The 23,841-nt window shown below is 37.0% G+C and overlaps 5 protein-coding genes across 6 annotated transcripts in view; 1 reads left to right on the top strand and 4 right to left on the bottom strand.

The window, feature by feature from the left end:
- The window catches only part of LOC108371654 (DNA-binding protein RFXANK-like), a 6,809-nt gene extending 4,420 nt beyond the window's left edge, over nucleotides 1–2,389 (bottom strand). Inside the window, exons 1-2 of one of the 2 annotated variants that reach the window (XM_017627250.1) lie at nucleotides 2,294–2,389; nucleotides 1,701–2,173 (exon numbers count right to left, since the gene is read on the bottom strand). In XM_017627250.1, the coding sequence (XP_017482739.1) occupies nucleotides 1,701–1,759 (59 nt within the window). In that variant the 5' untranslated portion in view covers nucleotides 1,760–2,173; nucleotides 2,294–2,389. Of the gene's footprint in view, nucleotides 1–1,700; nucleotides 2,204–2,293 lie in introns of both variants that reach the window. The other variant, XM_017627251.1, reaches the window with a different exon arrangement.
- Nucleotides 2,390–2,430: 41 nt separating this feature from the next.
- Nucleotides 2,431–3,303, top strand: ND-B22 (NADH dehydrogenase (ubiquinone) B22 subunit). Its single transcript, XM_017627252.1, has 3 exons — nucleotides 2,431–2,729; nucleotides 2,796–2,938; nucleotides 3,001–3,303. The coding sequence occupies exons 1-3, from the start codon at nucleotides 2,542–2,544 to the stop codon at nucleotides 3,195–3,197; spliced, it is 528 nt and encodes a 175-aa protein (XP_017482741.1). The 5' UTR covers nucleotides 2,431–2,541; the 3' UTR covers nucleotides 3,198–3,303.
- A 528-nt stretch (nucleotides 3,304–3,831) lies between these two features.
- Nucleotides 3,832–5,107, bottom strand: LOC108371651 (DET1- and DDB1-associated protein 1). Its single transcript, XM_017627246.1, has 2 exons — nucleotides 4,973–5,107; nucleotides 3,832–4,899 (listed from the first exon to the last, which is right to left on the bottom strand). Exon 2 carries the CDS (start codon nucleotides 4,663–4,665, stop codon nucleotides 4,351–4,353), a length of 315 nt encoding a protein of 104 aa, XP_017482735.1. The 5' UTR covers nucleotides 4,666–4,899; nucleotides 4,973–5,107; the 3' UTR covers nucleotides 3,832–4,350.
- Nucleotides 5,108–5,633: 526 nt separating this feature from the next.
- Nucleotides 5,634–6,704, bottom strand: Dpm1 (Dolichyl-phosphate mannosyltransferase subunit 1). Its single transcript, XM_017627248.1, has 3 exons — nucleotides 6,479–6,704; nucleotides 6,196–6,406; nucleotides 5,634–6,113 (listed from the first exon to the last, which is right to left on the bottom strand). Exons 1-3 carry the CDS (start codon nucleotides 6,580–6,582, stop codon nucleotides 5,703–5,705), a joined length of 726 nt encoding a protein of 241 aa, XP_017482737.1. The 5' UTR covers nucleotides 6,583–6,704; the 3' UTR covers nucleotides 5,634–5,702.
- Nucleotides 6,705–23,167: 16,463 nt separating this feature from the next.
- LOC108371653 (cytochrome b561 domain-containing protein 2-like) lies at nucleotides 23,168–23,827 on the bottom strand. The gene is made up of 2 exons (XM_017627249.1): nucleotides 23,639–23,827; nucleotides 23,168–23,541 (listed from the first exon to the last, which is right to left on the bottom strand). Exons 1-2 carry the CDS (start codon nucleotides 23,817–23,819, stop codon nucleotides 23,231–23,233), a joined length of 492 nt encoding a protein of 163 aa, XP_017482738.1. The 5' UTR covers nucleotides 23,820–23,827; the 3' UTR covers nucleotides 23,168–23,230.
- Between the last annotated feature and the right edge of the window lie 14 nt (nucleotides 23,828–23,841).

Raw genomic sequence — 23,841 nt, forward strand, 5'->3', positions numbered from 1 at the left:
TTTTCATAAACTTACCCTTTCAACTACAATTTTTCGTGCTATAATAGATTTTAGCTAAATATAAACTACTTAGTTTTCAACAAAAACCTTATTCAATAGTAAATTTCAAATATTTTAAACATATTTTGAATAGGAACTTATATCTTTTTTACCATCTGTAAAACTGACGAAGTGGCAACCATCTAAAGGAGAAATCAGCTGACACGGAAAAATCTAAATTCCGCAGATTTCTGCGCTACGGGCTACAACTACAGAAAAATTCTGCGGTGTTGAGTTTTCATTTACATGGCGCTTTGGTAAGACAGATCGTGTCAGCTGACTCGGGTTTACGTACCGGTAGGTTTACGTTCTTGACTAATTTCAGCTTAAGAAATAGGCGGTCTCCATTGGAAATATATTTTGTGACATGGTTATCACGACATCAGTGTTTTCCTGTGGAGACAGGGCCTTAGCTTTGATCCAATAGCTCTGATCCAGTACTCCATGAACTTACAGGATTTTACACGAAGTNTGTGGACAGGGCCTTAGCTTTGATCCAATTGCTCTGATTCAGTACTCCATGAACTTGCTGTAAATGAGAGCGACTTTTGGAGAGTTGTGTAGAGAATGAAGTTGCAAGATTTTACCCGAACTTTTTATTCTGGTAAAATCATGAAGTGTCAAGCAATCACTGGTTGACGTTTTTACAGGAAAATGTTTTTTTTGTTCCCGTACATTTTGTTGTTACTCACTTTTTACTCTCACTTNTATCATGAAGTGTCAAGCGATCACTGGTTGACGTTTTTACAGGAAAATGTTTTTTTTGTTCCCGTACTTTTTGTTGTTACTCACTTTTTACTCTCACTTCAGAGAGTAATTTTGCTGTTTGACGATTTTACAGGATTTTTCACGAAAAGTATTGGATCAGAGCTATTACTCTTCGTGAAAAATCCTGTAAAACTGTCAAACAGCAAAATTACTCTCTGTGAAGTGAGAGTAAAAAGTGAACAACAAAAAGTACGGGTACAAAAAATCCATTTTTCATGTAAAACGTCAACCAGTGATTGCTTGGCACTTTTCATGATTTTACCAGAAGANTACAAAAAATCCATTTTTCCTGTAAAACGTCAACCAGTGATTGCTTGACACTTTTCATGATTTTACCAGAAGAAAAAGTTCGGACACAATCTTGCAACTTCATTCTCTACACAACTCTCCAAAAGTCGCTCTCATTTACAGGATTTTGGAGGACGGGAACATTTTTCCTGCAACTTCGTGTAAAATGCTGTAAGTTCATGGAGTACTGGATCAGAGCTATTGTAACCAAAGGCGTTTCCTATAAGGCTTACATCTTTTTTTAATTATTGCACTTTGAAACTTTTTTCCTTTCCGGAAATAGTTGCGAAATTCCAATTTTAAACCGCAAGCTTGCCAAATCTATGATTAAATCGTACGTCCTCTTTCTAGCGAATTCCCCATTTTCATTGCCACGAAATTACAGTAACATTTCCCCCCAAGGCGAATTTAATTAGGTGGTGTATTATTTCTCCTTGATTTCTCNGGTGGCAAAATTCCAATTTGAAACCGCAAGCTTGCCAAATCTATGATTAAATCGTACGTCCTCTTTCTAGCGAATTCCCCATTTTCATTACCACGAACATTTCCCCCAAGGCGAATTTAATTAGGTGGTGTATTATTTCTCCTTGATTTCTCCTACTTACCGGCTCTGCTCGTCATCCGAAAACGAGTTCGTTGCTGGCGAATTCGCAGTTGAAGACATGCTGCGTATATTCTTCGGTTCTCTGGTTCGATAGTTGGATATTTGCCACTTTTTTTATGATTTCGGCTTAAAACACAAATTCTAGACTGACTGAAAATGCGCCACCAATTCGACTACGCTAAACGGACCAATTAATTCGCCTGCTTCTCGGATAATTTCGAACTTCAATGTGAATGAACTAACTGCGCGCCATTTTAATTCCTTCGGTTCATGCCCGAATATGCAATTTTTAGTATGCAGCAAAATAATCTTATATTAATTTTCCAATTCGCTTCTAAAAAATCGTCTCGAATAGCTTTGTATATTTTTATGCATGAATATCTCGATATTAAAAGGCGCGACTTGCAAATACAGCATTGGCCAGCGGTAGAAAACACGATGCCGTGGGTGCGCACACTTCTGCCCAAGCCGGTGCTAAAACAACAACGCAATCTGTACTTACACCTTTTATCAATAAAAATTTCATAAATAGAAAACACTCAAGCTGTTGCAAATTCTTAAAATCTCTAATTATTATTTTCTTGGTTTACTCACCAGATTTTCAATGAGAAGCGTGCAGTTTTCTTCGAAGTTGCTGCCAGAGAACTTGAACAAATTAAATTTTCTCTGCTGCCGCTGTCAAAAAATTTGACGGTCCCAAATTATTTGGTCCTAAACCGATTCCGTAGCGCATTTGGTCCCAAACCGATTCCGTAGTGTATTTGGTCATAAACCGTTTCCGTAGTGCATTTTCTCCTAAACCGATTGGAACGAAGAGAAAAGAAAGTTTAATCAGCTGTTTTATGGGAGCGATATTTCTAACTAGACAATCGCAGAAAAGAATTTGTGGACAAACTTTGGTCAGCTTTGGAGCCCTTCTAAAAAAAAAAATGTCTGTACCGGTACCATTTGTCGTGCGGACGCACTCACGTCAAGTATGTAGTCTCTATAAACGGGCGGTGCGCAATCTGGAAGCTTGGTATGATCGCAGGTATGTGGAGGCAGCTGGCAAGGCATTCCGAAACAAATCTATTATGTAATTTTGTATTTTTTCCAGAAACGTATTCCGCTACAGAGCCGTACTGCTGCGTCAACGCTTCGAAAAGAATCGTGGTGTAACCGACATGGCTGAAGCTGCGCGTCTGCTCGCTGCCGGCGAAAAAGAGCTATTCGAGACGAAACACTTCCAACCAAGAAACTGTAAGTTTAGCGGGGTGAATAAGAATGAACAGCTAACACAGATATGTATATGACTTTTCCAGTTGCCAACAGTGTTGGTGGTTGCGCATTTGAGCGTGAGGTAATACCACCAGACTGGGTTATCGACTATTGGCATCCATTGGAGAAAGCACAATACCCAGAATACTTCGCCAAACGGGAACAACGCAAGAAGGAGTATGTTGCATGGTGGGAAAAACAGTACGGCAAACCAGACCCCAAAGACTTGGGACACCACTAAGGTTAAATCAAACGAGTTTAAGTGGTGCGCACAGTTAAACGAAAATAGTTTTACATCTGCCGTTCCAATCTCATAATGGTAAATAAAAAAAAAAATAAAATGGAAATTTAAGTATTTTTACTGCAGTGCGTGCGTTTCCACCTATACTGGCCGATTCTGAACAGAAACTCCCAGCGAGTTTGCTCTTTTCCCTTTCCTCCTATCATGAATAAAAATTCCCTGAGGATTTTTAATATTAAATGGCGGAGTTGAGCAGTCCAAAAAAGTATCAAACAGCTTTTTCGAAGTTCGAATTTCCTCCTCCCAAATTTTCGGGGAAAATGCTACTCCCTGGGAGTTAGTTATTGGAGGATTTCTTTCTCGGGAGAAACAAATTCCCGGAGAACAAATCCCCCGGGAGTATTAAGAATTGGGCTGATAGTAGAGGTATATGTATGTACANATCCCGGAGAACAAACTCCCCGGGAGTATTAAGAATTGGGCTGATAGTAGAGGTATATGTATGTACACCTACATATGTATGTAGTCGCTGCATCAAGAAATTTTGGTTGAATTACTACAAGTTTATTGTGTCGAAAATGTTGGGAGTAAGCATTTTCTAAAAGTCCCTGCATTGAATAACACAATTTTATATGCGTGCATGTGTGAATTTATTCTTTAGTACAAGTTATTTCCAAATATTTCATAAATGTGACTTGCGAATCTTACAAAATTTGCTTACATCCATACATTTAAAAAAGAATACCTTAACAACTAAGATGTAATAATGGCTAGGCGCAATGTCCGCACCATATTTAACAAACTTGCAGACAGATTTATTGTTGCATTAATTCGCTTTTATGTTCCCAGATCTATTGGAGAAAGCATTTGTATAAAAAAATATTTTTTCAAGTTCGAGTTTGTTTTCTTTTGTTTTACTTGACCTCTGGTGTGAGTTGGAGTTTCGTAGAAATGTTCGCAAACATTTTTAAATGAAAACCAATTTTTTCTGAAATTTAGTAGTTATTGAAAAACAAAATAAAAAATAAATGAAATCAGCATATAATCCATAAGTTCCAGCGCATCTTAAACACAAATTGATTATTTGTGCTGCACTCTACGCCCCACCCATTTCACAACTCACAATCCAACTCTTCTTTTTTTATAACATAATTTAATTCATTTCGATGGGTTCCAATCGGGGACGCTTTTTACAACTGTTATTCACCGTGCCATTTCCCACATTTCCATCGCCGCTATTGTGATCACGTTTCCTTGGTAGTGTTTTCTTGTCCCATTGCTGTTTTAGATACCTCAGCAGCACGCATCGTTTATCCATCACAATATGTTGCTCCGATGGTACGTCTTCCGTGGGTAGATATACAGAGGGTCGTTTTTGTGATGTACGAAGACCTTGTTCCATATTAAATTGCGAAAAGTTTTGTACATCGTGACTGGGAAGGTCCTTCAGGAAGTCTGCAACCGACATCTTGCTTGCTGGCAAAAGGAAGCGAATCGTTGCTAGGCTGTGGGTCTTAGTGTAAATGCAGGCGTCAGGTATTGCTTGGATGAGGTGTCCTCGCAATAAATTACGTTTATCTCGTGCTTTTATACAACTGTTGTGTATTTGCTTCGCACCACGCAATTGTTATTGCTATCGTAGCAGCAATTCGCTACTTCACTGAACTCGTGTATATATTCTCAATGCTTATTCGAAATATTACTGAATGAACAAAAAAACAAAAGATTACAATTTTGCAAATTAACAAGCGATCTAAAATATTAGGTGCTTTTACGCTATCTCGAAAGATTTTAGTTTCGTCCTTCCAAACTCTGCAAATTTTTGGCTTTGACTTCTGGTGGATTTTGCTTTATTGCTGTTTTCGTAATTCCAACATTTGACACATTGCTTAAAAGACAGGGTTGTTTCTAGAAAAACTCACAGTGGTGTAATATTTTGTATAAATTGACCCGTTTGGCAATTTTAATCGGTTTGTTATCGGAAAATATTTCGGANTTCTGGTGGATTGCTGTTTTCGTAATTCCAACATTTGACACATTGCTTAAAAGACAGAGTTGTTTCTAGAAAAACTCACAGTGGTGTAATATTTTGTATAAATTGACCCGTTTGGCAATTTTAATCGGTTTGTTATCGGAAAATATTTCGGACTTCGGTACGCGCTTCATACAAATTTTCCTTAATATCTTTAATAAAAAGTTCAATATGAATTATATTAAACCATGCGTGTCAACCAAGGCGCATCTAAATATGTAGAAATGCACCTTGATGTCAACTATAAATTTAATTGCNTCTAAATATCTTTAATAAAAAGTTCAATATGAATTATATTAAACCATGCGTGTCAACCAAGGCACATCTAAATATGTAGAAATGCACCTTGATGTCAACTATAAATTTAATTGCCAATAGACTATTGAAATAAAAGATATGTCTCGTAAATGCAATTTGAAAGTTTTCCTCTTAGTTATTACTTTATTTTTTAAATATATCGCCTAATTAATTAACTAAGTTGTAGCAAATAAGTATAATAGATTTTTCGCAAACTGTATAATTTCCGTTCCACCCAGCTTGGAAGTGCCATACACACGGTCCACAAAAGTTATGGGCACCTCACCAATGCTGAAGCCATGCTGGCGTGCACGTACCAACATTTCCATTTGGAAGACATATCCTTTCGACACACAACTGGCAATACATTTCTCGAGAACATGCTTTTTGTACAATCGGAATGAACCCGTCAGATCAGAAGCATTTGGGCGTAACAAAATTTGCGACAGGAAATTCGCACCACGAGAAATGAGCTTGCGCTTAAAGTCCCAACCAAATACACCACCATCGCCGCTATATCGTGTACCTGAGACTATATCGTAATCTTCTTTTGTCTGAAGCTCAATGAACTTGGGTATAAATTTGGGCTATCAAATAAAGAAAACAAATTGGATATACACATGCATATTTTGAATATGGCATCGCTTTTGTAGATATTAAAGCACTTACATGATGACTCAAATCAGCATCCATTATAATAATAAAATCTCCAGTCGCATGCTTGATGCCGTGTATGTACGCTGTACCAAGACCCAATTTCGATGCACGCGGCCGGAGCACTATTGTCTCTTCACCATAGATTTTCTGTAGATCTTTAGCAACATCCAAGGTTCCGTCAGGACTGCCGTCGTCTATTACAATTACCTCATATTTGTAGCCACTAAAAAGTTTAGGAAGACGTTTGTTTAGAATTGACATTGCATACTAATTGCAGTACTGATTTGATATCTACCTTTCACTAAGGTATTTAACAATAAGCCATACTATAATCGGTAAGTTTTCTTTCTCATTGTATGTGGGCAGCAAAATGCTATATTTATGCACACTTGTAGGCATTTTGCCGCACAATTTTGTATTTAATTTAATTTAAACCTTTTGCCACTTTTGCACACCAGCTGACGTGTTATCAAAATAAAATTAGAAGTGTTGCCAGAGCGTTATATTTGTATTATAACTGGGGGATTGCAAAGATTTGGTCCCTAACCGATTCCGGTAGTGCATTTAGCCCCTAACCGATTCCCGTAGTTCATTACAGCAGTTTCGTTGCCAGTGTGATCAAAAAATCGTAAAATCATCGTAAAAACGTAAACGCAAGTTTCGACTGTTATTCAACAAGAAAATTAAAGAAAACATATCCAGAGATCATCTCATGTTTAAATGTAGCCAAATTTTAAGTTTTAGTCCTGTGGAAATTTGTTTAATAAAAATAATTAATAAGTGTGTAACAACGTTTTGATACCACTGTTGGATTTATAAATATGCTGCTTCGTGCAGTTTTTGGCTCAACCTCCATTTACAACAGCGTTTTTTTTTATTTCCCGGGTCAAAAGGATAATGAACAAATTATGTGTCCTAAATTTTATAGTGAAAACTCGATATAAAACTCAATAAAATAAAATTTTTGATATTCCCCTGAAAAAAACCTCTCTGTTGCGAAATTTTCCAATCGAAAATGCTCCGTTAATATAACGAAGAAATTCTGAAAAGAACTTTTGGAACTTATTGACGTTTAAAAGTCGCGTTAGCAAAAGCCTCTACATATGTAAGACTCAAAAGTGTCCACATAGCGAATTCTAATAACGAAGTCTCGTCTCAAAAAAGAATTCTGAATATTTTGAAACATTTTTGAAATGTTATGTTATTAATATATATATGTATGTATAAATCACATCACTACCAAAAAAGTTTACCCAATTTACAAATTACTTAGAAAACTCCTATAAACGTTAGAATAGTACAAAAGACACGCACGTACACAAAAATGTACAGTGGAGTACGACATAATTTTCACATTGCTGTCCATAGAATGTTCATAGAATCTTTACCCAAGACACCAGATAAAGCTACCAGTAAAATTGGGGTATTTACCCAGTCTGTTCTGATAGGGATATTGTTAAGTATTCTCCAGGTAATGGAAAAAATTATTTTTTTCCTTTTTTTTTCAGTTACTTTCTATATCCAATACCATGGCGTAATAAAATAGCTTTCTCTCTTTATTTTCTGACATTCGGCTGACTGTAAAATCTTCAAATAAGACAGTGTCAAAAACTTCCGTCCCGCTCTAATTACTTCACCTGGTATAATTCCACCATTATCCCATCGAAAAATAAATAAACGCCCAACCCACACGTGCTTTCATGTTGTATGAAAAGACACCGCCAAATGAAAACAAACAACAGCTGCTTTTGACAACACCCACAAAGCGCATGCGTAATTTTTTTCGTTGTTACACAAATGTCAGACATGAAACAATTTTATCCTAGTTTTGGCATTTTGTAACACAAATGAGGGTGGAATTCGGTAGTTGCCTTGCAAACGGATACGTACTGATACATGCAGGACAGTTAAAAAGTTAGTCAAGGAAAATATACATAAGTGTTCACACGCTAAAACGCAGCTGTTGGTAAAAAAAAAAAAAAAAAAAAAAAAAATGTATAGTATATTTAAGCGACTATGTGATTAAAAAATAGTGAAAATAAAAACCAGTGCATTCAAAGAAGTACAGAAAAGTTAAAGAGCTGCGTTTAAAACAAAAAATTTAATTTAACTAGTGGCTAAAGTGAAAGAATTTGTAGAAATCAAACTGCACTTAAGATAGAATGGCTAAAAAAATATCCTTCAATGTCGTTTTCGCCTCCGGTAAGTGCCCTTAACTATGTGTAATTAGTTTAAGTACTCAACTTATTTCGTAATAAGCCAACAGTTACTCGCTAAACGGACAATAAGTCCAACATTTAGGGAAAAATTCCATTAGTTGAACTTCCCGATGCGTAATCGTCTATTCAAGAGAAAGGCAGTGTCATTTAACTGGAGAAATCGATAAATCACGCCATCCTGTTCCGACTAGTTTTAATTGAGGCGAGCCAGTATCTGATAGACTAAAGATGTTGGTGCGTTGCATTTAAAAGTTGTCTTATGCAATTACATATGTACTTTGAAATAACAAGCTCCTGGAGTAAACTAAATATGCACATTTGTAGTACACAAAAAATAACGTATGTATGTACATATGTACATGCATATGTAAGGAAAGTAAGGCAAATATGTGCTACATAAATATTACAACAAATAGAATCCTTCCAAGAACTCCATTCTTGATTTATTGCTATTTTGTATGCCACACATTAACACTTCCCCACATGCAGTTATCCGGGCGAGGCTTTTACACACGAAAGTTTGTTGTGTTGTTGTTAGGAATGTGCGCTGTCAAAGCTATTTATTTTCATGTTATAAACGGACAAACGTGCATGTTTTACACCTGGGCATGAACAGCCCCTCATGAGTAGGAATAAGCCCCGACAACGCGCTTTGTAAATAATTAATTTGCTGAAATACTAAAAACAAATGTACACAAAACTAATATAAAGTGTTTATATACGTAATACTGGCACTCTATTTTACCCCATTTTCATTATATGTAGTAAGTAAGTGCACGTGTGGTTTAGAGAATTTTTTTTACATATATTTTTTACATACACTCCGTGTCATAATTATAAGCGCGCCACATATTGAATTTTTTTCAAAAAATTTTTTTTTGTTATTTAATTATAGTTGTATTATACAAAAATACAGTTTTTTTTTATAACAAAAATCTTATAAATTCAATTTAAAACTTTGTGCAATACATATGTGCATATTTAAAAAAAATTAACAAACTTTGGAAAAATTTCGGGCTTCTTTTAGTAGATTTCTTAGAACGATTTTGAGCATGCACTTTTGTAGCCCATTTTTGTATGATAAGTTTTAGTACAATGAGGTGCAGTTTGAAGTAGTTAGGTTTTACCGTTGATTTTCGGTAATTTTTTATTTTTATTTTTTTTTAGGTACTTTGCATGGCAAACAACACTGTCAGCAAAAAAAATTCCAAAAAGCATCTACTTCAAACTTGCACTTTATTGTGCTAGAAAAATCCTAAGAAGTCTTACTAAAGGTCTTGTAATTTTTAAAAAAGTTTATTTTTTTTAATATTTCGCAAAGTTTTAAACTTTGATTTACACGTTTTTTTTTCAAGAATAATCTATTTTTTTATAAAGCAATAACTAAAATGAAATTACAAACTGTAACAAGGAAATACATTTTTACAACTTGCCAATATGTGATGTGTTTATAATTATGAAACGGGGTGTACACAAGTGCATACATACATATATATAAATAAAATATAAGCCATTGAAAAACTAATACACAACGGATTAAAGTAAAAGTGAATATACAAGCTACATATTAGATCAAGATTTCATTGAAAAAAAAAAACAAAAACAATCTGATAATTTAAAACTCTACAATATATGCGTACTAAAAGCGTAATGCCTTAAGAAATTAGCATCAGTGGCGGATTTACCGTAAAGGCAACATAAGCAGGTGCTTAGGGCGGCAAAATTTAGGGGCGGAAAAATTTGAGTTGCAAAAATTTTTTTTTCTTTCAAGTTAGCTGCACTGAAAGTAGAATTTGTGTTGGTACATTTTAAGACATTAATGAAAAAACTTTGTTGATGACGGCTTTTTTTAAAAGTTGAAAGCCTTTACTCAAGGCAAATACCACTTTTGCTTATCTTAAATTGTAATAAAAATATAGTAAATAACATAAATTTGCAAATTACTATTTACTGCTAATCGTTCCAAAACTGGTACTTTTACCTTAAAAATATTTTTCTTATCGGAAAAAGGGCGGCAAATTCTGAGTTGCCTAGTGGTGACAAATATTCAAATCCGCCACTGATTAGCATGCATTCCCCAATAAACTCTTTCATTTTTCAAAATAATTATCCTCAAAGGTATTCGAAAATTAATTTAGATTATTGCGGTCGTTGGTTAGTAACACATACATACATATGTATGCACATGGCTAACTAAGTGCACCTAAAAGACGAAATCGAGCCGAGCAGTACGTTCACGACTTTTATAATCCGAAATATGCATTTTTACGTGACGAGTTATTCGTTCACCACTGTTATGATTTGAGCCCAGGCCTTGCGGAATGGTAGCGCGCACTGCTAACCACTACAACACGGCCGTAATCCAATGTGTGCTGCTTCGCGAAGTCTCAATCTTTGCGGCTGTAAATGACTTTAGAGAGGAACTGGAAAAAGTGGGCTGTCGGGGTGATCGCCTATGTAGATGATGTTGAACTTTTGTGTTAAGGAACGATTTCTAGACACCCTTTTTGGTCTGGATCAAGGTTACCTGAACCAGGTAGCTAGACGGGCGGTCAACGGCGGCTTCGCAGTAAATGTCAGCAAGATGAAACTGGTATTGTTTACCAAGAAGTACAAGATACCCGTTGTGGCCCTTCCCTCGAGTGGGGTGTACGTCTATGGCTCTCAGACAGGATCAAGCAGTTAAACTGTCGTGGAAGACTAACATTGAGGAAAGGGTAAGAAAGACGTCGGTTGCCTTGGGAGCTATCGGCAAAAGGTAAGGTCTCTTTCTCAAAGTAATTCATTAGCTCTATGAAAGCAGAATTAAGCCTATCTTGTTTCACAGAGCCCTTGTCTGATGGAACCCATCAGAGAAGGCTACACTTGTAAAACAACTGGAGCATTTACAGCGGAATTGTCGCACCACAAACTGCTATTATGCTCAGGAAAACCGGATAGTAACACTCTGGAGTTCTGGAGGACTTTGGCTTCGCCCTGAACACGTAGATTAAGCGCCTCCGAAATGGCTCCCAGAAGCTCCTTTTCTAACTATATTCCCCCAAGAGAGGACTGGGGAGTAGGGTTGTACCCTACCCTTGTACCCTTGTACTCCCAAAAAAAAATATCTGGAAATGTACTCCTTTATTAGCTTTGTACTTCTTTTGTACTCCTTTTTCCAGCTAGTAATATTTTATCATATACAGGGTGTAAAATAATATCTGTTGCACAGTTTTTTTTTTAATACAAGGGGCCTTTATAGATTTTGCGAAAAAGTAGTTTATTGTTAATTATCCAGAGATTTTACTTCAATTTTATTAATTTGTTTTTAAATTTTAACTTTCATTTGGGTTTACCGGCGGTAAACACTTTGGGAGAAAAGCGCAAGTCTTCGTCGATTACTTTATTACATATCTTCTGTAAACATAGGCTAATTTCCCACATTTGGGTCCTTTATACTCCGTCTTTTGTTCAACATAAGGCCTCATACTCAGCAATCGAAAAGACTCGAAACTGGTGACTAGGAGGGCATTCATTCGACTAACCCTATACAGGTTTTTTTTTATACAAAATCTAAGAAAAAATACACCTGAAAAAAAAAGTTCGTGCCGCATGTACTTATCTCCCAAAGCTGGCAAATGCAAATCAGGATTAAAATTTTAAAACCAATTAATGAAATTAAAGTAAAATATTTACAAAGTTAACAAAAAAAACACACAAAATCTATAAAGAACCCTTTTATTTTTCAAAAAACCTGTGCGACAGTTATTATTTTGCGCGCTGTACTTTGCCATTCATATTGTGGCAAACACTACTTAGGGCCGTTTTCACCATCTCTGGTTAACACTAAGCCCCAGTTAAACATTGTTACCGACCCAATGTTAAGTGAATGGAGTCAGTACCATCGGTAACAATGTTTAACTGGGGATTAGTGTTAACCAGAGATGGTGAAAACGGCCCTTAGTAAGTAAAGTTAAGTGTGATAGTGAAAAGGTGTAAGCATAGCCTTAGGGGCATGGCGCTCGGGTATAAAAATCAGAACAATATTAAATTAATTATAAGGCTTAAATTAAGAAGGAAGAGTCTGGAATTCTTTTGTAGTTTTTAGTTTTTTAGTTGGGGGCACTTTCCTATAAAGGCGGTCATTGAGAACCGAATTCTACGCAAAAATACTGTGGACGCAAGTGAAAATTGTGACTTTTGGCAATTTTTCTAAGGGGTCCCGTAGGGGCCCTAGTTGGTCGGGAGTAACATTTTTGTCAATGGCGGTTCATGCCCTCTCCAAAAAGGTCGGAGAAGGTGCCACGTCCACTCCCCCTTCGAACACCATCTCTTTAACAACGGTCCCTATTGGAAAGCCAACCCATATAGTTATTTATTTTTCACATTTATTGTTGCTTTGAAAAAGATTTCTATGATATCTTTGTTTGTTTGTAGCTAATTAATGGTAATTTGTAACAACAAATTGCACAAAAAATTGAAAAAAAAATTTTACTCCTTTTTTACGTCATGTACTGCTTTTTTTCTATCGAAAATATAAATGTACTCCTTTCTCCGTTTCAAAATCTGGCAACCCTACTGGGGAGGGCGAGCTTACTCGAAGAAGAGAGCGGTAAACGTCTTCATGGACGGATCAAAACTTGGGGACAGGGTTGGTATAGGTGTCTTCTGTCGGAAACTCTTCACCAAAACTATGTTCAGGCCTCCTCAGGACTTCTGCAGTGTCTTTCAGGTGGAAATAGCTGCCTTCAAGGAAGCGGTAGACCCACTGCTGAGGGGTGCGATGGTGCGCTCGAAATCGGTAAAGGAATGTCTGATCTCTCTATCAATAGCGTCGGACTACTTCTTAATAAGGCTAGTTTAGGTGCCGGGTTACAGTGACAATGCGGGAAACTGCGTCGCTGATGACCTGGCGTTGGAAAGGCACTATTAAAACTTTATCCGTAACTAGGGACGCCTCTGTCTTCTTGTGGTACACTCTTGGATAGCTGGGCCTAATGTTAACTCAATTGGTATTCACGCGGTATGACTAGGAATTTCAACCGATCCTCTTGTGTCAGCTATCAAGAGAAAGATGAGGTGAAATCGTCTTCAAACTTTTTTTTAGACTGTCCAACCTTCGCAAAGCTAAGATGGAAGCATTTTGCTTGCACTTCTTAACTCAGGGTTCGAAATTAGCCTCTTTCGAAATTTGGTAATCGGCTCGCGGCATTTCGCTAACTAAATTAAGGGTCTCCGTCCATTTTTTTCGTGGTACTTATGAACCGCAAAGGACAATCTCTTAATTGTCCAAGTGCGTACCTTGACTGGGGCAACCACTTTAACCTAATTCAACCTAAACTGTACTTCTTTGAGCTATGAAATAGTTGGTCATNAAATTGTAATAAAAATATAGTAAATAACATAAATTTGCAAATTACTATTTACTGCTAATCGTTCCAAAACTGGTACTTTTACCTTAAAAATATTTTTCTTATCGGAAAAAGGGCGGCAAATTCTGAGTTGCCTAGTGGTGACAAATATTCAAATCCGCCACTGATTAGCATGCATTCCCCAATAAACTCTTTCATTTTTCAAAATAATTATCCTCAAAGGTATTCGAAAATTAATTTAGATTATTGCGGTCGTTGGTTAGTAACACATACATACATATGTATGCACATGGCTAACTAAGTGCACCTAAAAGACGAAATCGAGCCGAGCAGTACGTTCACGACTTTTATAATCCGAAATATGCATTTTTACGTGACGAGTTATTCGTTCACCACTGTTATGATTTGAGCCCAGGCCTTGCGGAATGGTAGCGCGCACTGCTAACCACTACAACACGGCCGTAATCCAATGTGTGCTGCTTCGCGAAGTCTCAATCTTTGCGGCTGTAAATGACTTTAGAGAGGAACTGGAAAAAGTGGGCTGTCGGGGTGATCGCCTATGTAGATGATGTTGAACTTTTGTGTTAAGGAACGATTTCTAGACACCCTTTTTGGTCTGGATCAAGGTTACCTGAACCAGGTAGCTAGACGGGCGGTCAACGGCGGCTTCGCAGTAAATGTCAGCAAGATGAAACTGGTATTGTTTACCAAGAAGTACAAGATACCCGTTGTGGCCCTTCCCTCGAGTGGGGTGTACGTCTATGGCTCTCAGACAGGATCAAGCAGTTAAACTGTCGTGGAAGACTAACATTGAGGAAAGGGTAAGAAAGACGTCGGTTGCCTTGGGAGCTATCGGCAAAAGGTAAGGTCTCTTTCTCAAAGTAATTCATTAGCTCTATGAAAGCAGAATTAAGCCTATCTTGTTTCACAGAGCCCTTGTCTGATGGAACCCATCAGAGAAGGCTACACTTGTAAAACAACTGGAGCATTTACAGCGGAATTGTCGCACCACAAACTGCTATTATGCTCAGGAAAACCGGATAGTAACACTCTGGAGTTCTGGAGGACTTTGGCTTCGCCCTGAACACGTAGATTAAGCGCCTCCGAAATGGCTCCCAGAAGCTCCTTTTCTAACTATATTCCCCCAAGAGAGGACTGGGGAGTAGGGTTGTACCCTACCCTTGTACCCTTGTACTCCCAAAAAAAAATATCTGGAAATGTACTCCTTTATTAGCTTTGTACTTCTTTTGTACTCCTTTTTCCAGCTAGTAATATTTTATCATATACAGGGTGTAAAATAATATCTGTTGCACAGTTTTTTTTTTAATACAAGGGGCCTTTATAGATTTTGCGAAAAAGTAGTTTATTGTTAATTATCCAGAGATTTTACTTCAATTTTATTAATTTGTTTTTAAATTTTAACTTTCATTTGGGTTTACCGGCGGTAAACACTTTGGGAGAAAAGCGCAAGTCTTCGTCGATTACTTTATTACATATCTTCTGTAAACATAGGCTAATTTCCCACATTTGGGTCCTTTATACTCCGTCTTTTGTTCAACATAAGGCCTCATACTCAGCAATCGAAAAGACTCGAAACTGGTGACTAGGAGGGCATTCATTCGACTAACCCTATACAGGTTTTTTTTTATACAAAATCTAAGAAAAAATACACCTGAAAAAAAAAGTTCGTGCCGCATGTACTTATCTCCCAAAGCTGGCAAATGCAAATCAGGATTAAAATTTTAAAACCAATTAATGAAATTAAAGTAAAATATTTACAAAGTTAACAAAAAAAACACACAAAATCTATAAAGAACCCTTTTATTTTTCAAAAAACCTGTGCGACAGTTATTATTTTGCGCGCTGTACTTTGCCATTCATATTGTGGCAAACACTACTTAGGGCCGTTTTCACCATCTCTGGTTAACACTAAGCCCCAGTTAAACATTGTTACCGACCCAATGTTAAGTGAATGGAGTCAGTACCATCGGTAACAATGTTTAACTGGGGATTAGTGTTAACCAGAGATGGTGAAAACGGCCCTTAGTAAGTAAAGTTAAGTGTGATAGTGAAAAGGTGTAAGCATAGCCTTAGGGGCATGGCGCTCGGGTATAAAAATCAGAACAATATTAAATTAATTATAAGGCTTAAATTAAGAAGGAAGAGTCTGGAATTCTTTTGTAGTTTTTAGTTTTTTAGTTGGGGGCACTTTCCTATAAAGGCGGTCATTGAGAACCGAATTCTACGCAAAAATACTGTGGACGCAAGTGAAAATTGTGACTTTTGGCAATTTTTCTAAGGGGTCCCGTAGGGGCCCTAGTTGGTCGGGAGTAACATTTTTGTCAATGGCGGTTCATGCCCTCTCCAAAAAGGTCGGAGAAGGTGCCACGTCCACTCCCCCTTCGAACACCATCTCTTTAACAACGGTCCCTATTGGAAAGCCAACCCATATAGTTATTTATTTTTCACATTTATTGTTGCTTTGAAAAAGATTTCTATGATATCTTTGTTTGTTTGTAGCTAATTAATGGTAATTTGTAACAACAAATTGCACAAAAAATTGAAAAAAAAATTTTACTCCTTTTTTACGTCATGTACTGCTTTTTTTCTATCGAAAATATAAATGTACTCCTTTCTCCGTTTCAAAATCTGGCAACCCTACTGGGGAGGGCGAGCTTACTCGAAGAAGAGAGCGGTAAACGTCTTCATGGACGGATCAAAACTTGGGGACAGGGTTGGTATAGGTGTCTTCTGTCGGAAACTCTTCACCAAAACTATGTTCAGGCCTCCTCAGGACTTCTGCAGTGTCTTTCAGGTGGAAATAGCTGCCTTCAAGGAAGCGGTAGACCCACTGCTGAGGGGTGCGATGGTGCGCTCGAAATCGGTAAAGGAATGTCTGATCTCTCTATCAATAGCGTCGGACTACTTCTTAATAAGGCTAGTTTAGGTGCCGGGTTACAGTGACAATGCGGGAAACTGCGTCGCTGATGACCTGGCGTTGGAAAGGCACTATTAAAACTTTATCCGTAACTAGGGACGCCTCTGTCTTCTTGTGGTACATTCTTGGATAGCTGGGCCTAATGTTAACTCAATTGGTATTCACGCGGTATGACTAGGAATTTCAACCGATCCTATTGTGTCAGCTGTCAAGAGAAAGATGAGGTGAAATCGTCTTCAAACTTTTTTTTAGACTGTCCAACTTAACTTCTTAACTCAGGGTTCGAAATTAGCCTCTTTCGAAATTTGGTAATCGGATCGCGGCATTTCGCTAACTAAATTAAGGGTCTCCGTCCATTTTTTTCGTGGTACTTATGAACCGCAAAGGGCAATCTCTTAATTGTCCAAGTGCGTACCTTGACTGGGGCAACCACTTTAACCTAATTCAACCTAAACTGTACTTCTTTGAGCTATGAAATAGTTGGTCATATTATGTATGTATACCCCCCAAGTCGTAGTCCCTGCAGTGGTGGTCATAAAATCCAGTTGTATTGGAAAACTAGCGTATGATCAGAATACAATGCTTTGATTTGCAGCAAATNCTCTTGGATAGCTGGGCCTAATGTTAACTCAATTGGTATTCACGCGGTATGACTAGGAATTTCAACCGATCCTCTTGTGTCAGCTATCAAGAGAAAGATGAGGTGAAATCGTCTTCAAACTTTTTTTTAGACTGTCCAACCTTCGCAAAGCTAAGATGGAAGCATTTTGCTTGCACTTCTTAACTCAGGGTTCGAAATTAGCCTCTTTCGAAATTTGGTAATCGGCTCGCGGCATTTCGCTAACTAAATTAAGGGTCTCCGTCCATTTTTTTCGTGGTACTTATGAACCGCAAAGGACAATCTCTTAATTGTCCAAGTGCGTACCTTGACTGGGGCAACCACTTTAACCTAATTCAACCTAAACTGTACTTCTTTGAGCTATGAAATAGTTGGTCATATTATGTATGTATACCCCCCAAGTCGTAGTCCCTGCAGTGGTGGTCATAAAATCCAGTTGTATTGGAAAACTAGCGTATGATCAGAATACAATGCTTTGATTTGCAGCAAATAATTGTAATATAGCAGTTTTTCCACTGTTAAATATACATACATATATTTATTTTTTAATCTATTTAAATATCCTCATACATATGTATGTACTTACATACCCTGTAGTAAAATATTATCAAACTACTAACTTGTACTCAGCTTTTTCCGGGATTTCAATAAATACCTCACTTTTAAATAGCTATGAAAAAACTAACTTTAAGTGAGTTGTAAAGTCATACAGGAGTCATGCAGAATAGACCTCTTTATGACCAAAAGTAGTCAGTTACAAGTTAGTTGACACCTAATGCAGGGGTATCCGGGCCGGACTATTTTGCAGGTCATCAGCATAGAAATGAAGTAAGTTATGGTCGAATAAAATAAAGGTTAAAATTAGAAACTAGCCCCATTTCCTGCAGGGTATTAATCAATAAAATGAAAGAGAATAGTCTACCACGCATTACTATAATACACATCCCTACCTATGGGTATGTTAGTACAATGCCATGTTTTTTTTCCATATTCACTCTGTTTTTCCTTCCATCAACTTACTACCCTTTGCATCTCATGGCCCACTTTATATGCCAACTGGTGTAAGTTGAACTGAGGTGTGAGCACTGTTGGCCATTGACAAGCTCGCCTGCTGTGCAATGTCTGCGCTGCTTGCCCATTTGTGTTCGATTGAGCGCGCGACCAAAACAAAGCAATGCGATTAATGTTGAGCATTCAACATTCTGTGTGTATGCGAGTACGTAATTGTATGTACAGTACTTACATATATTCATAAACCCATGAGTATTATTTTTACTTGGAATGACCGTTATAAATACAAGCAACTAAGTTTAGTTAACATAATAAAGTATTTTAATAAAAAAAAAAAAACTTGAATCTTTAAGTAGGCTATGCAGAAGTATCCACTCCTTTACTTTTTTTTCTGAATATTAAAATTGTAAAAAATATATTGGCCAAAACTGTGCACATCAATCGTTTCTAATTTTGGCAGTTAACTTTTTTGCTGAATACATTACGCTGTATTAGCTTTTACTAACATCTCATTTGTGGATGATTCCGAAACTGCCAGCGTAGCACAAAACATAGTACTAAATAGCCACTGTTGCGGGCAGCAGTGCAAGGTCAGTGTGATGCGCTCAAGGACTTTTTATGGAATTGAGTTTGAATTCTCCTTTTCAATTTTCATGTTGCAAGTGGAAATGTTGGCACTACTCGCTTATAAATATGATACTTATTCATATTTTTGTGTGGGTTCAATGAAGTTAATCAAATTTAAAATCATTGTATTTAACAAGTGAAATACTTATTCAAATCAGTAGTAGCTCACAAGGACATCCTGCAATTTTCATACGAAGAACGTTAAAGTTTACGAGGGTTACTAAGTCTATAGAGTCGATCTGCCCCTTGCAACGTAAAATTTTAAATTTTTTTTAGCATTTAACGTGCCCAGAACGTTTTACAGTACGAGCGCTTTTTATATAGTCGCATTAAAATTTCAAGTAGACAAGAAAGGATCAGTCCCACCGCCTTCATCTTAACCTCCCCGCTGTGCCGGAGCCACAGCCGCTAAGCTGTACATTCCTTTTGATTTTACTGGATTGAATTCTAAATCCATTTCAAATACTACCCATCTTTTAATGATTTCTAGAACTTATTACATAAATAGAGTTTAACTTTTTGAACAGGTGGCAGCCCTCTATAATAGTCTTACTCTTCAAGCTAAATATTTCCTAATAATCTCTCGTTTGGCGCCCATATTTTAATATTTCATACGGTAACTTATGAATAATTTAAGTAAATACGGCTTTTAAACAGATGGTAACACTGTAAAATATATTTATCTTTGATGTACCGGATCATGCCCGCTATGCTTGGCCCTAAAATTGGCTCCGGTCCAATTGTACGCTGCAGAGAATCGCAATTTGCCAATTCATTAGCCACTTCGTTGCCTTGNACGAATTTTGAATGAAATATTACTGACGCAGAGTGTATGCACATTAGGGTGGTTCATAAAAATCAAATGATCGACTTTTTTCAGTTTCACCCCCTCAATTGGCAATACCACGATCACAGATATCACATAAAAATCTTGATCCCGATAGGAGACGGTTAAGGCGTGTCGCAAAAGGGTCAGAGGCCAGATGCCTCTATAGACTCAAAAAATTAAAAAATATTTTTTTCATTTAAAACCCAAAATAGATACTACTAAATTCGAAGATATCACATATAAATTTTGGTATGGAGACTCAAAAAAATTAAATAAATTTTTTTTTCCATCTAATACCCAAAATCGAGTACTACTATAGTCGTAGATCGATACTACTAAAGTCGAAGATATCACATATACATTTTGGTTCCGATTGCAGTCGGTTAAGCCATTTTCATAGGGTAATCTGAAGTTTGACCCCTGTGCGACACGCCTTAACCGACTCCAATCGGGGCGAAAATTTATATGTGATATCTTCGACTAAAGTAGCATCGACGCAGGGTTTGAGGCTTAGGAAATCTGATGTAAAAATTTGCTTCTCACATTTAAGGACCACCCTAATATACATACATATGTATAAGACCATACATATATATTTTGCATATATGAATACATAAATTTATCTCTAAATTCAATATGCATACAAGCCCTCGCGAAGCGGAAGAGTTGCCCTGCGTTACAAGAGTTCATTGTCTATGCCTACATTCAGGCGCTTCCTGCTTGCTTAGAAGGAAATACAATAACGTACGTACATATGCCTCAACTTTTTTTATAACGAAACTACATAGATACATATGTATCTTTGGTAGTTACAAAATGTCAATAATAAAAAGTGCATATTTTTACACAAAAAGTTCAACCATCTCTCTTATCTTGAAGGTTTTTAAACGAGTTTTGGCAGCATTATTTGGACCAGAGCCAAATTTTTTATGCAAGCTGGTAGAGAATTTAGCATTTATTTTGATGTTTTCATTCATCATTGATAAAACGCAAACATTGCAAACTGATTAGATAAACTTCAAATGTTTTATTTCACAAAAGTTTGGAATTTTCATGCCAGAGCCAATATGTCAATTCGATAGAGGATTTTTGAGGTATCGAGCGGCAAAACTTGCTGAATTCGCAAATGTCATCCAATAAACTGGAGGCGGAAGGTGCTCCCTGCTCTTCCCCGCTCTTCGGCTAGCGCATGTTCGTGGCGCTGTCTGCTGCCTAACTCTACGATCTTCGCCGTTTTGTCCATTGTCTTATCGTGTTTCTCTCTGTTTCACTGCTTAGCGCGAACGGGGTCTTCCTCTGAGCGACTGGCTCATACATGTTTCCCCCGCTTTTTCGCTCAATATGGGCAACGGATTCGCTACTGCGTCGCTCGGGATCAGAGTTCTGATGCTTTCCGTTCTTGAAGCCTGCCATTTAAAATTCCCATCCCTTCTGCTTCTCCGCTTTGCAGTAGGCGCGAGTCTATTGTTGACTGGATGGCAGTCAAGTTTCATTCGTTGCCACGCCAGGAGTTTTAACCCCATCCAGACATCATACCACAAAGGCCTCTATATATATAGTTATTCAGCACGATTGATTGACCTGGTATACATGGGTGGCTTAGTCCTCCTCCTGTGACTCTTGGATCTGTTTTCCGAGACGTCACTGTTAGACCCACAGCCTGCAGTGTTTGCAAGATACTTTCGGCGAACTGGTGTCGTGCCGCGGATTATACTCGTGGTGCTCCATCCACTGTATTTGTTGCCGTCTCCCCATATACGCCTGTGTTAGTATAAGATTTTTCGGTATGTATCTATGTCGTACTCATCCAATCGCAAGAAGCTCTCAAAGTTTTCCGTGTATTTATGAAAAAACCACTTTTCGTAGAAATGGTATGAAATCCTTGAAAATCAATATTTTTCGATCAGAAAGCTCTGGTTCTCTTCAGGAGACTTCCAATAGCAATACCCAATTGTTTATTTAATCATTTTTTAAAACTAAAGATTTTTTATTTATCCCCCGATTACATTTTCTGGGGGTTTTGGCGATCCTATAAAATATAGTTACTATGAAAAAATTGTTAAATAAATAATTNGCATCATACCACAAAGGCCTCTATATATATAGTTATTCAGCACGATTGATTGACCTGGTATACATGGGTGGCTTAGTCCTCCTTCTGTGACTCTTGGATCTGTTTTCCGAGACGTCACTGTTAGACCCACAGCCTGCAGTGTTTGCAAGATACTTTCGGCGAACTGGTGTCGTGCCGCGGATTATACTCGTGGTGCTCCATCCACTGTATTTGTTGCCGTCTCCCCATATACGCCTGTGTTAGTATAAGATTTTTCGGTATGTATCTATGTCGTACTCATCCAATCGCAAAAAGCTCTCAAAGCTTTCCATGTATTTATGAAAAAACAACGTTTCGTAGAAATGGTATGAAATCCTTGAAAATCAATATTTTTCGATCAGAAAGCTCTGGTTCTCTTCAGGAGACTTCCAATAGCAATACCCAATTGTTTATTTAATCATTTTTTAAAACTAAAGATTTTTTATTTATCCCCCGATTACATTTTCTGGGGGTTTTGGCGATCCTATAAAATATAGTTACTATGAAAAAATTGTTAAATAAATAATTGGGCACTATTACTGGGAATCTCTTGAAGAGAAACAAAGTTTTCCGATCGAAAAATATTTATTTTCAAGAATTATATATCATTTCTACAAAAAGTGGTTTTTTCCCATATAAAATACGTGGAAAACTTTGAGCGACCTCTAAATATTTTTTGATTTCAAAATAAAAAATATGGGTATATTTTTTTCGGTGTAGAACAATCCTAGGGGGTGAGAGCATAAAAATTCCGACTTTACTTGTTAACATGCATTTTTGGACCACCCTAATGTACACTCACGGCTACAAACATTTGCCCGTGGAATTTTTTACAACCCATTAATTTGAATTTTTTTCCGCTATTTTTTTTTTTTATAAAGATATGGTTAATCCTACAACAAAAAATATAAAAATACTATTTCTAAACTTTGTGAAACACTCAGGAAAATTCTATAAATTTCCATGCAAATTTTCAACTTTTTTATCAGATTTTTAAATTTTTTTGAGAATGCCCATTAAATTTGAGTATAAAAAATGCAAGCTTGAAGTAACTAAGACTTCCTTTCGCGCATTTTTTTCCATAAAAAAAAAATTTCGAAAATACTTTGTATGGAGAAAATGCGAAACGTCTTCAACAAAAAAACTCCCAAAAATCAATGCAATTTTTTTGAAATTTCATATTTGGATTTTGTATCCTAAAAATTGAACTTATTAAAATTAACAAAGCTATCGAACGGATACAAAGATTTAAATTTATTATAGCTTATATCCATTTTTTTTTAAATAAATAACCATCTTTTATTAATAACTCCCAGGTACATTACACTAATTGCACTTTTACAAATCTTAAAAAACTATTTTCAACTCCGCCTTCTGTACTTACGCTTATCTAAAAATGATCGAAATGGTGCTATCATTGTAAAAGTATAAACTAAAACAGTGGCTAAACTTATGGCAACAATAAATTCAGGATCCATATATTTGTAAGCGAATTTCGTGCGATAGCCGAGGAAGATTGTCAGCATGCCGAGTGTAAAAGTGACCATACCAAAAAGATTATGTCTATACTTCACCTCTGCGGGACTATAAATTTTGTGTACGAATTTCGGTTGAAAATAGTTGACGATGCCACCGGTAATACTGGCGAAGCACATAAAGTTAGCGGCAAGACCTGGAAATTGCGAAGATGTGTAATTTGAATTCTGGCATTTAAATAGGTTTTTACTCCCAAACATGGTTGGCTGCTTCTTGCCACAAACTTGACTTACCGATTTTGCCATGCCATGTGGTAAAATGCACTTCTGTCTGCGAGATTTTACTGAAAGCACCTAGCAATGCCATTGCGCCACCCACCAGTTGCAGTATGCCATGAATTTTTGATTTGGTGCGATGAGAGAAGCGATTCGTAACAAAATTGACGGGATAATGGGACATCAAAGCTTCAGCCATTAATACGTGGTACTAATTATTT

Source organism: Rhagoletis zephyria, unplaced genomic scaffold (assembly GCF_001687245.7).
Source record: "Rhagoletis zephyria isolate East Lansing unplaced genomic scaffold, Rhagoletis_zephyria_1.1 Rzeph_scaffold_05125, whole genome shotgun sequence".
In the NCBI taxonomy this organism is placed as follows: Eukaryota; Metazoa; Arthropoda; class Insecta; order Diptera; family Tephritidae; genus Rhagoletis; species Rhagoletis zephyria.

Coding starts and splice junctions, on each gene's coding strand:
- LOC108371651 (XM_017627246.1), bottom strand. CDS start 4,665: ATGTCGGTTGCAGACTTCCTGAAGGACCTTCCCAGTCACGATGTACAA.
- LOC108371653 (XM_017627249.1), bottom strand. CDS start 23,819: ATGGCTGAAGCTTTGATGTCCCATTATCCCGTCAATTTTGTTACGAAT. Junction 23,542..23,638: donor CACATGGCATGGCAAAATCG/GTAAGTCAAGTT, acceptor CGCAATTTCCAG/GTCTTGCCGCTAACTTTATG.
- Dpm1 (XM_017627248.1), bottom strand. CDS start 6,582: ATGCCTACAAGTGTGCATAAATATAGCATTTTGCTGCCCACATACAAT. Junction 6,407..6,478: donor GTTAAATACCTTAGTGAAAG/GTAGATATCAAA, acceptor TAAACTTTTTAG/TGGCTACAAATATGAGGTAA. Junction 6,114..6,195: donor ATGCTGATTTGAGTCATCAT/GTAAGTGCTTTA, acceptor TTTATTTGATAG/CCCAAATTTATACCCAAGTT.
- ND-B22 (XM_017627252.1), top strand. CDS start 2,542: ATGGGAGCGATATTTCTAACTAGACAATCGCAGAAAAGAATTTGTGGA. Junction 2,730..2,795: donor GAAGCTTGGTATGATCGCAG/GTATGTGGAGGC, acceptor TATTTTTTCCAG/AAACGTATTCCGCTACAGAG. Junction 2,939..3,000: donor ACACTTCCAACCAAGAAACT/GTAAGTTTAGCG, acceptor TGACTTTTCCAG/TTGCCAACAGTGTTGGTGGT.